The following is a 13192-nucleotide window of genomic DNA, read 5'->3' on the forward strand; positions in this document are numbered from 1 at the left end:
TGTAACAGCAGAAAAAAATGCTTTGGCATGAAAAGTAGATTGTTATGTAAATTTAAGCTAACACCCAAAATTCCAGCATAGCCCCACAAGCCTGTGCCACACAAGGATAATATTGTTGCATGCTGTTAGATGGGGTGGGAGTAATATTTCAACAATGGAAGGAGGCTTATGGACTAGGACTGCATTGGTATGGGAAAGACTGTGACCTCCTCCACTACAAGGAGCAATGCTGAACACCAAAAATGAGGCGCTGGTCCAAAACCAGAAAGGAAGCAAATTCAAATGAAACACTGAATAGGCTTTTTCTCTCAAAATATAGAAGCAGAGAAAGAAATAGAAGTATATAATGACATAATTAGCACTGTTTCCCAATAGGCTTGGTCATGAACGGAAAGACTAAGTGACATCTCTGACTGCCATTTCCAAACTTTTCAAAACTGTATTCAAATACCCACACTATGACAGCTTGATCTTGTTTTTCAATTGCTTATGGACATCACTGGTGAGCATCAGGTGGCCTACATGCAGCTATTTCTTTAAATGGAAAGTTATATAAAAATGGGCAATTCCCTAGCCCACTGGGCAATCACATTACTGCTACAAAGTGGTAAAAAAAGGGGACCTCCTCTGTCATCAAAATGCCAAAGTTATGGAGGAGTAAGACAACTGATAGTTACTCTCCACACAAAGAAATATTCCACTATGGAAGAAGTTTCACACTTGTTTCTACCTGTAGCATGAATTTAGATCATAAAATCTGACACAATTTAAAAACTTGCAAGGAAAGCCTGAAAACGAGCCAACTGAGTAACCACATAATTTTTTTAAGTTCTGTAATGCTTTCTCTTCTTCTTCTCCATCTTCTCTTTAATTTGTTATCTTTGGTCATGTTATTTATGAACTCTTAGCATGTGTAGCATGTGGTTAACTTCAGACAATCCCATCAACGTTGGCTACAGTATGTGTAAAGTCAAGCATACATATTCAGCATTAATGGATAAGAGGTGAAAACTGGGAAAGGCAGATGCTGTAAATTTTCCAGAATTATTTGAAAACAAAAACAAGAGCAGTTAGCTACCAAGAAATACACCATATGAAACTACAAAATAGATTGCAATATTTTTAAGGAGCATTCAACACACACAAAATATAGGAGCACAGGATAAACACAGCAATCAGAAAGAAGTCAAAAGAGAAGACTGCATTCTTTTTAGTAGTAAGTCTAAGAAGATGATAATTTAAATCAGCTGAGTAGTAAAAACTGAAGTAAAGCTTTCAAAACACATTAACACATGTCAAATAAAGACAACATCTGGCTGCTGCTAATGCTATTTTCTTTTCTATATGTTCTTCTAGGCCATCTAGAGTAAGGAAAAAAATAACTCCAAAGTCACATCTGCACAAATAGGTAAAAAGGATTTGCTGAAGGCTTTTATGTGGGTAACACTAATTTTTAGAACCGTCATTCTAAATGTTGATGTTTAGCTTAATTCTTTTCCCAACACATCTTAAGAGATCAACTTTTAAGTAAAATGTGATAACAAACCCACTAACAAATTAGCCTTGAATGCTCTCTTGTTATAGTCAGCACATTCAAAGCCTATTTTCCTGGAAGAGGTTCAAGTTTCTACTGGATACTTTCCAAGCAGCTCTCTGTTGCAGTAATCTACCACTTTTCCTCTTGCAGACCCTGAAAAGTCACAGCCATTACTCAAACAGCCTGAACATACTACTACCTCAAAAAAATCTGAATCAAATAGCTTCACTGTTTGTTTAAACGAGTTAAGTGATGTGGTTGGCTGCTCAGAGTGAATCATTAGTAAGATAGCATACAGACAAAACAGAACCGAAGAAGAAGAGGAAACAAAGACAAAAACAATGGCTCAAGAGTACACAATATCAATGTCACTGGTTTGAAAACCAGCAAAGGCGATTCTTTGGCACACATAGTTATGAGTGTATTTAAGATTATATGAATTTTTATCTATCATGTCTGTTTACGCCCTTGATGTGATCTGCACTGTTTGTACTTCCTTTGTACTGTTCTCTCTCTGCTGGCAGATATTTAAAAAAGAAAAAAAAATTCTGATGTTATGATACAAGACAGCAAAACAGCCTACAAAGAGAGTCATATAGAGTTCCTCCAGTGGAATGGTTCTGGAGAGTCATGGATTTATACCATATAATGGATTTGCATAAAGAAACAGCGCTACTGATGTAGAGTAGAACAAACTACTACCCTTACTCTTTTAAGGGAGAGTGAGAATTCTGAAAATTATTACAATGCCCAGAGCAAAAGGAAATATTCTGGTGGGAATCTTGCTATAGATCACCAAGATGAAGAGGTCGATGAAATATTCTATAAGCAGCTGGAAGAATTGTCACAATCACAATCAATGAGAGGGATGTCTGCTGGAAATACAACACAACAGAGAGGAAAAGGTCCAGGAGATTCCTGGAAGACAATTTCCTGACACAGTAGGGATGAGGGAGACAACAGGAGAAACTGGCTTCCCATGGTATGGAGGAGGACACTCTTTGCTGGGTTTAAACTGACTGGATGGTTGGTCCCACAGTGCTGGTGAACAGCCACACCAGCTGGCAGCCCAAGGCTCAGTTGAAGATAGCTCTGCTGAACATCTTTATTGACAGTCTGGACACGGGGATTGAGTGTCCCTCAGTCAATGTGACAGATGAGTGGCAGATGACACCACGTTGGGCAGGAAGGCTCTGCTGAGGGCTCTTGACTGGATCAATGAGCCAAGGCTAAGGTTCAACAACAGCCCCATGCAGTGCTGCAGGCTGGAGACAGAGTGTCTGGAGAGCTGACTGGTGGAAAAACACCTGGGAGTGCCAGCTGACAGCACCAGAACAGGAGCCAGCATGCTGGCCTGGATCAGTAACAGGACCAGGGATCACTGCCCTGCACTCCCACTGGTGAGGTCACACCTGGAGTGCTGTGTCCAGTTCTGGGGCCCTCAGTTCAGGAAAGACTTGGAGGTGCTGGAGTGTGCCCAGAGAAGGGCAATGGAGCAGGTGAAGGGTCTGGAGCACCAGTCCTGGAAGGAGTGGCTGAGGCGGCTGGGGCTGCTTGGACATGAGAAAAGGAGACATTATCACTGTCTGCAACAGCCTGAGAGGAGGCTCTAGTGCAGAGGGAGTCAGTCTCTTCTCCCAGGAAACTAGCCTTTGGATGAGAGGAAATGGCCTCAAGTTGTGCTAAGGTAGGTTTACATTGGATATTAATAAAAACCTCTTCACTGAAAATATGGTCATGCATTGGAACAAGCCTCCCAGGGAGGTGGTGGAACCACCATAGCTGGAAGCATTCACAAAAACTTCTGGATGTGGCACCTGGGAACACGGCTTAATTGTGAACACAGTGGTGCTGGTCTAACGGTTGGATTCAATGATCTTAGAAATATTTTCCAACATAAAAAAGTTCTCTGATTCTATGAAATATATTGGCAATTAGTGGAAAATAAATGCTCAGATTCAAGTGACCTACTAGAAATCTGGATGCGTCTGTTCACAAAGGGGAATTAACACACACCTTAAAAATCTAGGAATAAGAATGAAACATAATGAAAAAAGGAGAGATAATAAGGAGCAGACTAATAATAATAATAATAATAGTAATAATGCTTTTTTCTTTTAATAAAACACCAGGCTACTTGCTCTCTAAGATTCAGCAATTTCTCTCTTTGAGGATGCTGATTCCACAGAAGGAAAGCAAGCTCTACAGAGGAAATTATGGGGGGGGGGAAAAAAATCAATAGCTGTCACTAATCAGAAAAGGAGCATTTAGAGCTCCTACATAAATAACAAAGAAACCATCAGAATCATATCTCTACAAATTGCTTCAAAGATCTTTTAAGTGATCTAGGAACAAAAAGTCATCTCCCAAATCATATTGTGGGATGAAAGGCAATATATGCAGAGCACATTTCCGTTCTTAATCATATATATGGGAACATCTGTCAGGATACATGTTTCACCATTTGTCCTGCCTTTCACTCTTACAACTATTTTTTACTCAGTGAAACAGCATAGACAGAGGACAAAAAATTAATACAGCCTACTAACAAATAAAAGATTAATGCCAAAAATTGGACATAACCTTAAAAAGGTCCTCTGCAAAAGGCTAAGTTCACCTTCCCACAGAATATTAGAGTTCAGTAGTTTTTTGTGATTGCAGGACTTCACCTCAATTTCACACTAGAGGTGGAGGGAGGAAGAATTAAACTCTTCAGAATCACTATTATAATTTAGTAAAGGGCAAAAATTCCTGCATAAATCATGCAACTTAAAACTCTCTTTTTCCTTCTGCCCCATCAATTTCTATCTAGGGGAAAGAAAATCCACATCTGCTAGAGAAGGCAGAAAGCACAAATAGTAAGGTAAAGGTCTTGCCATGAGAAACCTCTGATTCAAAACCTTTTCACACAGACCACTGCAAAAAAATAACAATGGCAGCAAATAGGTGTTTTCTTCCACATATAAACAGATGGCAAAATTAACCTCTGGCTAAGTAGGTACACATCAGTTCAAGTACCTTATTTACCAAATGCTCCACTAATGTCCTATACATAGGCACTGGGAAGAGATTTTTTTTTTCTCCTCTGGAGTAACAGTAAAAAGACAACACTTCTGTTTTGGTCCTTTCCTCTAGAAATGAGAGAAATGTCTGTGCTTTTCCCAGCAAACTTCTAAATAATCATGTAGAGTCACCACAGTAGAAAGTTTCTGAAACCCTGGGATAGAAGTGAAAAATTTACCATGAGAGATGTACCACAAATCAAACAGTAAAAGCTAGAAATTAAGCAATGGCAATGGTCACAGAGAGATTCAAGTGGCTAAATCTATAAGCAATTCTATTACCAGAGCTTTTAAATGTGGCAACTATAACTCAATTCTAAGATTCCTCACAAGTTTTGGTTTTAGAGCCATGTAATACCAGCATAAAATAGATACTGTTATGCATCTGACAGATATATCTCTCTAATGCATCTTATCAAGTCAACCCATACCAAGTCAAATTTCTACACAGCAATTACTGAGAAGCAGAAGTTCCTTAACTCCCAAGTGCTAACAACCATGTTTCATTATGCTTACAGCACACAAGTACACACTGTGTTATGTTTCAGCAGGCTGTCTTTGCTTGAGATAAAAACCAAGGCTGCATAGACTGATCCATTCTTTCCAACCCATCCTGTGTCTTTAATATGGCCATTCCTGGTGCAGCTGTGGTCCTGTGCAGAGTACTGTAATGCCTGCTCTTCTCGGAGGTGAGCAGCCTCTTCCCACAAGTGCTAGGACACGTGGATACCATTACCCCTCTCCAAGCAGACTGGGAGATGTAGTGTTCTGTCTCTTTAAAGTAGTGCCCATTAGCCAGGTAACTGAAACTTGAATTATTTTGCTTTAGTGCAGTTTCCCAGTTACAGCAGCTTTGATAAAGGAAGGTCTCGACAAGGATCAAATCACCTGGATTTAAGCTGCAGCCCCAAGACTGTGGAAGAACCACTGTTCTTTTTGCCTTAGCCTCTTTAAAAGGTATAAAGAGGACAGCAGCACTCCCCTGTTCCACGAACACTCCCTGAGTTAGTTCATCAGTTTTGCAATGCATTTATATACCCATGGATACGACTGTGAAAAACACCAATCAATAAGCAACTAACTGTCCTGCTAATAAAGATCAAACATTTTGAAATGCCAGACAACCCAAGAATTTAAGACCTCCCAAATTCTTCATGGAGGGACTTAACATGCAGAAATACTCTACTTATGCAGTACTTTAGTGTCCATCCCAGTTAAGCACTGGAGCCCTCGTTCTGGTCCTACATTTAAGACTGAAGACATGAAAAGTACTATCCACCCATCCAAAGCAATGCAAACATTTTACTGATCCATTCTATAATACAGCCCTGGTCCTCATTCATTGCTGCAGGCCTACAAAGTGTGGTTGGGAAAATGTCTAGGTGGCAAATAAATGACCTTGTTTAGGGGGATCTTATAGTATGAAACCATGATACAAAAGCACCTGTCTTTAGGCCATACTCTACAAAAGGGTACCTATTTAAATAGACAGCACTGTCACTGAGCACATAAACATGGCTGATTTTACAATCAAGTAGTTTTGGAAGATCCCTGTCTTCACAATACTTTAAAACCAAATAGATTTTTTTTTTTTTTTTCCAGAGAACTGGTACAAGGTTATCACTGAAGGCAATATAAAGCATATAACAGACCAAGATGGAATACAGCACATCTGTATCTGGTCGGCAACAGCTTCCACTTACTGGAGTATAGACCCTTCTGGCAACAGTATTATCTGCTTTCTACAGTGTTTAAACTGAAATCATACAAATATAAGTCACAAATAAAATATTGCATACGTTCATGCTACAGAATATCACAAAAATTCTCCACAGGACTCTTCATACATGCACTGATTAATTTAAAAAGCAAAGAAGATACAGTGGTCCCAGAGCTTCGATACCAGGGTTTGTAAAACCTTGAGAAACATGGAGGCCAAAGTCAGCTCCTCTGTCTGATGAGATGCAGTGTGCAAGCTGCAACACTCATGTCATATGCATTTAAGTATAACGAGCAAGGCCTCTGGCACCAGCATATTGGCAGTGAGGTGCTGTAAGTGGTCAGCACTTCACAGTGCAATGCTACTGACTGCTCATACAGTAACAGACCAATATAAATTCAGATAGCTACCACAGCTTCTGAAAATACACAGAAGATAGTGAAAAAGCAGAAGAGAGTGGCAGCCACTCAAAGTCTAGCAACAGTATTTAAAACCCATCCTCGGAAATATGGAACCCAGAAATTATTTACATTTCAATTAATTCCCTCAAAGACCATTTTCAGTGTCTTTAAATGAAGGCACTAAATATGGAACAGATTTATTTAGATTAGGCCTCAACTTCAAGGTTCTCTCTGAGGCTGACACATGGGAATAAGGGAACAAGACAACAAATTCCTCAAAAACACCTCTTTGCAGCCAAAAGACAGGGTCTCTTTAACCTAGCCAGACTTCAGGTGAATAAGTCAAAACCAAAAGCACTCACCCAAAAGCCTTCTAGAAATTGATTTCAGGCACTAGGCAGGATCAAAATATTTGCAGGACCATATCATCATTCAATAAAAAATCAGCAAATAAGAGTAATTAAATGGATAGCAATGAATTTCAACATTAGGGTACACAAATAAACGTAACTCAAAGCACAGAGATACTAAGCCAACCTCTGCTGTCCCACTTTAACAACCTGTGCACAATACACAGCAGACCACCAACTTTTTTTTTTTCAGAATCCAAGCTTCAACCACTGCTTAACACACCTTGAATGAGCAACACAGACAGGCTAGAGGAACAGGTGACTGCTGTCCCAATGCTACAGCACACTTGCTCTAACTGGCCCCCCCATCCACCATTTCTGGATGAACATGCTTGGGCAGGAACAGCTTTTCCATACAAACTGGTTCAAGCAGAAAGCCCTCACTCCTCCTCACAGCACCCACCCACACATGAGCCAGAGACAAGCTGCCATCTGAGAGGAGCAGGAGATGCCTCTGCATGTTAAACACCATTTGACATCTGCAGCCCTGGACAAGGCACCACAGCAAGGATGGCAGGCACTGAGACCAGCCCTTCATTTCAAGTTGTGCACACTTATCTGCCCCACACTGCTTTCAAAGGCTTCCATGCCTGTTTCCTAAACAGCTGTTGTTCTCCACAGCTGTAAGACAATCGCTCTCTTGAAAGCAAACAAAAATTATGGACCTTCTGAGACAGGTCAAACAAGCACCTTGGCTTCAATCATAGGGTAGAAATTGTGACAAACAGTGCATTTAAGAGGAAACATTTTAACATAGTAATTATGTGTGACAAGACAGAAGGAGTCCTTTCTTCCAGTAACTGCCATTTGCTTATTTTCAAGAAGATAATAAAAGTGGCATAATAAAACAAAATGTTTAAAAATTAAACCAAAGCCATTCTTTTTTCACTCAGATGCATAGAATGGTAAAGAAAAAGAATTATTTCAATCATTTCCTTAGTAATACACGTAATATTTAAATAGATTTAATAGTGCTGCTCCAAACCAATGAATTATGAGTTTAAAACCTATTAAAATGTAATGTTTTTTTCCTGAGCTGAGGGGAGAGAGATTTAAATTCACTGAATTTTAATATTTCAGCTTGAGCTGCAGGAGGTAGAGAAAGTCCAAATGAACTATTCCATCAGCACCATTCAAGCATGAACATTTTAATCAGTTTTACTTCCTTGGAGTTCTCCAACACAGTTTACGCTGTCATTCTGAAAGCACTTAACACAGAGGGTGTGAAAAACCACCAAGGCTTGTTATTGCCTTCACAATTGATGGCAAATAATTTTGCAGACTTTCTATCATTAAAATGTCACTGCTAAAAATTGAGGTTCAGCATTTCTTGTGCTAAACTGCATTTTCTTTGAACACCATCACATACCTGCTCTTAAGTTTTTGGTACATTTATCTCTCTCCATGTGATAAGCAGGTACACAAGCCTTCATTTCTGCCTTACTACCCAAATGCAGTTGAAAAACTATTTTAAACAGATAAAATTCCTTAAAAGTTCCAAGTTAATTCCCTGGCTCCCTTATTAAAATGTAACCACATTCACACAGCATGTTCCAATTGTATAGTATAATGGATTAAAGAAAACAACCCCAACATTTTAAGAAAGATAGACAATTTATTAATACAGGAAATGAAAACATCATTCCTAATTAGATCATACTACTGATTTAAGGCTACTGTTTGTGTGCCTTTCCAGCAGTGCTATCTTGCAGATTCTCATGTAAAAACACGGCAGCACGACACATGACAAGATCAGCTGCATCTATCACACTGCTCATCCTGGAACACCCAGCCTGGAAAGCAGCTCTGGATGTGCACTACAGACTGCCCTGAGCAAGAATGCTGCACCACACTGCCCATGGCAAACACCAGAGGCAGACTCTGGATGCCTGCAGATTTACAGTCCTCCTGCAGCATGCTTATGATGTACCCAGTTTTGGTTTAGTCTTTCTCACAGCATCTCTCCGGAAGATGATAGATGATATTTAACTTGTTTGAGCCCATCAACAGTTTTAAACTGAACATGACCTGTGAAAGAAGTCATTATAACTCTGTTTCATTCCATTAAACATAACTAGTTTATTGTCAGGAGAACAGGCAGTCTCTCTGGGTTCCAGGCTCACTTCAGTATTTTGCATTTAAACTGCACGGATCAGTGATTTGGTTCATTTACCAATGAAGATAGAATAATATTGCAAAGTTAAAAGGTGCTTCATCAGATTCCATTAAATCAGAGCACATTCATACAAAAATATATACATGTGAAACACAAAGAGAGATATGATCTGTGCACCTTCAATTCTTTTCCTTGTGCCACACTCCATTCTGGTAGCATGCACTTCTAACTCAGAAGCCAGAGTTGCTCTGTTTGAAGCTAGGGAGTTTAGCATGAGGTGAACCAAACAGGATACCCACAAAACAAAGAGAGACTTAAGCTTTGTTCCCAAAACTCAATTACTGCTTCTGTTTTTGCCTGATACACAGTTCAATGGATTAAACATACATTGGAAGTTTTTAAATACCACAGGGTTAAAAGAACACAAACCCTGCCAGACTTATTAAACAGAAAAATAGCATAAGACAACGTAATCAGATACATTAAAAAGCCATTATTTCCAGTTATGTTATATGCTTTATTTTTATTGATATTCATTTTATAAAGTATCATAAGCCTTTTCTAGCCCCACACTACATTTTCAGAATTTAAATCTCTCTAAGTGTGGATGTAACACTTGTGGAATTTTTGCAACATGACCTTAAGCTTATTAGACAACTTGCATTCCCTCTTTATTCCATTTTTAAAAATTTAAAACTCTAAAAGACTGCCTGTGACCACTTTAAAGGTAACGAGTACTAAATTTCATTTTTTAACATATTGCTCCTGTTTTTCTAAAATTAAAGAGGAACATGCAGTATTTTCTAAGTCAGCATAAATCAGCTGAGTGAAAAAAGGCTCCCTTTGTAAAAGGAAAGCAAGGTAAAAATCAGGCTTGTGAAGGAGGCAAGGGCTGGCCAATTGTAATGCACAAACCTGAAGTCTGATAGTTTACAGAAGAAGTTTGAGACAATAGAATTTCAGCTGACACAAAAAGACAAACTCAGACAGGAAGGGAAAAGAAAATTTACTTCTGTCTGATGGGAGGAAGACCAACAGAATTACTGCCAGGCTCCCAGACAAGTTTCTCATCGGTTTATTTTTACTCTGTGTGGTTTAGTGGTTCATGAAAGCAAGATAAATTTAAATAACTAGTGTGATGGCCAGTATCTGTAACATCACACACTGTACACTTGCTCCCTTTACAAGAACCCGGATTCCTTTCCGCAGTCGTTCTAACGCAAACACAAAGGTGAATGGCAAAAACGTGCACAGGTGGACTGTGATGTATATATATGCATGTGCACATGCACACAAAGCCACAGACACTCGTACACACACGCTACAGATGCACAGCCAGCACACGCAAAAAAGCGCTAACAAAGAAGCCAACCTTCAGCTACTTATTTTATGCAAAGAATGTTAATAAAAGGCAATATATCTGGTTAGGTAATGAAAACTAATTGGGAAATCATTCATTTCCCACTCTCCCCGCTGGAGCGTAAAAGACGTACAACGAATGTTATTTCATGATTCTACACGATGCGCTCTGATTCACCCCCTTCTTTCTAACGGGCACTTCAGAGGAAATAAGGGCTACTCTTCTCCATTTATAATTTCTAATTGACTACCAGTGCTTTCTTGTGGTCAGAGGTATACAAAACAGAGTTAGAAACAGCCTATTAAAAACAAGCTACAATCAGACTGCTGCTCTAAACTACTGTCAGCAATGATCAGAAAGTCCTGATTTCCTTGTTAAAACACAGAGGCATAATTGAGGCAATATCTTCACTTCAGATTGATTATTCGGCGACCCTTATCCACATCTTCATTCAGCAATTTGAATTTTAATGAAAGTAAAATGGAATAATTAGCATTTCAAAGTGTGTTTGATACACTGAATAAAAAAAGAAAAATACTTTTATGTATAATCTATACACAAAAGAAAAAGCATTTGGGAGGACGCAGAAGATACGAAGTATAGTTGTAGTGTCTTCATTAGAATAACTAAAACAACTGCTTGCTTCAGCTGCATAATTATACATGAGAATTATGTGTTATTAAGCTATGACTTCTCACCTTTATTTTATGTAGTGTGAACAGCCAGGGCTTTCATTGTTATATCTGGCTTCTCCAGTTATAAAATATAAACACTGTGGCTGCCCACACCTATAAAATCTCTGTACTGGGCTAACACCACTGTCAGTAAAGGTATTACAAGAGGGGCTCCACGCACCTGTATTTATGGATGACTAAGAGCAGGACACCTATAAGCACAGAGGGGGTGAGTTTTCCTGCTGTCAATTTTGGCTGTGTGTTTGGGTGTTTTGGTTTCAGTGGGCGTGTTTTGGTTGGTTGGTTCAGTGAGTAAGTTTTGGGTTTTTGGTTGGTTTTATTTGTTTTGTTTTTTTTTTTTTTTTTTTTTAAGTAACAGCTATTTTTTATGTAAAAATAAAAAGTGTTGTTAATATTCAGTCTCAAACCAACACGCAGAAAAATATGTGGGCAGCAGGGATGGGAAAAAAAGTCTATCGTATCAAGGGTACCTGTTACCATGGCTGCAGAAGCAGACTGGCAGGTGGTATACAAAGGAAACAATGTTACTTAAATAGAACAACAAAAACCACAACAACAAAAAAAAAAAAATAAAAGAAAAAACAAATACTGAGCCTGCTTGGGGAATAGATACAACACAGACATTAATTACCCCATTAGTCTTCTTGGCACAGTGCAAGCAAAAGTCTTCAGGTAGTAACCAGCTTTTATGAAGATCAAGCTACTGAACTTCACCACTGCCCACAACTTTTGCCCACCTGATGGAAATGAGTTCATGCAAGAGAGAAAGAAAAAGAAAAGGTGTTTACAAACACTATCAGAGCTAAAATGGAAAGACCACATACCCCAATGATTGCGTTCAGTTCTGCCATGGTCACTTGTTTGGCACGCTCCACAGCCTGCACCACTTGTTGCTGGTGCTATAAATGAAGATCAGAAACAGAATAAAATTATTTGTTTTCTAAATTATAAAGCACAGATTCTTACTTTTACTGTTTTTATTTGCTGTTCTAAGACATGCAGGATCTGAAGTAACTGTTCTCTAATAGACAGTCACATTGCGTGTTAATAAGCAAAAATATAAAGGCAAGGGGAGCAATTTTTATTTTTATGCCATTACATGTTGGGAATTACACCTTTGCTTCCCAAAGAGATCTTTCACAACCTGGCTAAATGGGAAACTGCCTTCCTTTTGTTCATCAGCACAGTGTGCTTTTGAATTTAAATGCAGTCTTCAAACGTAAACCTCTTTCCTTACAGCCATGGAAACTTTATGAATAAACCCCACCCAGTATTCTGAAAAGAAAGGTATATATTTTCAACAAGCACATGGCAACCACATCACTGAAGAATATACAGATTCTCCTCCCAGATACATTTCAAAGCAGATCAACCTTAAGAAAAAAATTTCAAACGACATTCATAAATCTGTCAAATATGTGAAAGAGAACTAATTATTTCAATCCCCAACATGTAAATTTTAATAGCTTTAAAAAGTCCATCAAAAACACATGGTCTAATTAACAACACAGTTTACAAGCTCCAGTGGTTGTATCAGTTTCAGTGATACTGTATTCCCACAGTAAATTCAAAACTGCTGTATGTTGAAAGCTGACTGGTATTTATTTGAAAACATCAGCTACAAACAAAATAAGGTTCTCATCTTGCAACCAGATCCATGCCTGTTCAGACCTCCACCAGTGGCAAATTAATCTTCACAGGCAGCCTCACAGAACCAGGATGACAGAACAAATAGGTGCAGGGAGGGGTCATGGAGAGCAAGTAGGTTGTGTGATCTGCACTGAGAGCGAGATATCGTTGATTTATAGCCACAGGCTGAATAGAAATAGGAGGGAGGTCCTGACTATCTGGAGAAGCACAAAAACTGAAACAAGTTTTGCATCAAAACCAG

The 13192-nt window shown here is 38.9% G+C and overlaps 1 protein-coding gene across 8 annotated transcripts in view; it reads right to left on the reverse strand.

Annotated features, from left to right (window-relative positions):
- Positions 1-13192, reverse strand: part of LOC130265261 (transducin-like enhancer protein 4) — a 97413-nt gene that overhangs the window by 45682 nt on the left and 38539 nt on the right. For 4 of the 8 annotated variants that reach the window (XM_056514212.1, XM_056514211.1, XM_056514210.1 and 1 more), the window contains one exon: positions 12126-12200. The exons of the other annotated variants lie outside the window; for them this stretch is intronic. In XM_056514212.1, coding sequence (XP_056370187.1) covers positions 12126-12200 — 75 coding nt within the window. The remainder of the gene's footprint in view (positions 1-12125; positions 12201-13192) is intronic. 8 annotated transcript variants of the gene reach the window in all.

Source organism: Oenanthe melanoleuca, chromosome Z (assembly GCF_029582105.1).
Source record: "Oenanthe melanoleuca isolate GR-GAL-2019-014 chromosome Z, OMel1.0, whole genome shotgun sequence".
NCBI classification, from domain to species: domain Eukaryota; kingdom Metazoa; phylum Chordata; class Aves; order Passeriformes; family Muscicapidae; genus Oenanthe; species Oenanthe melanoleuca.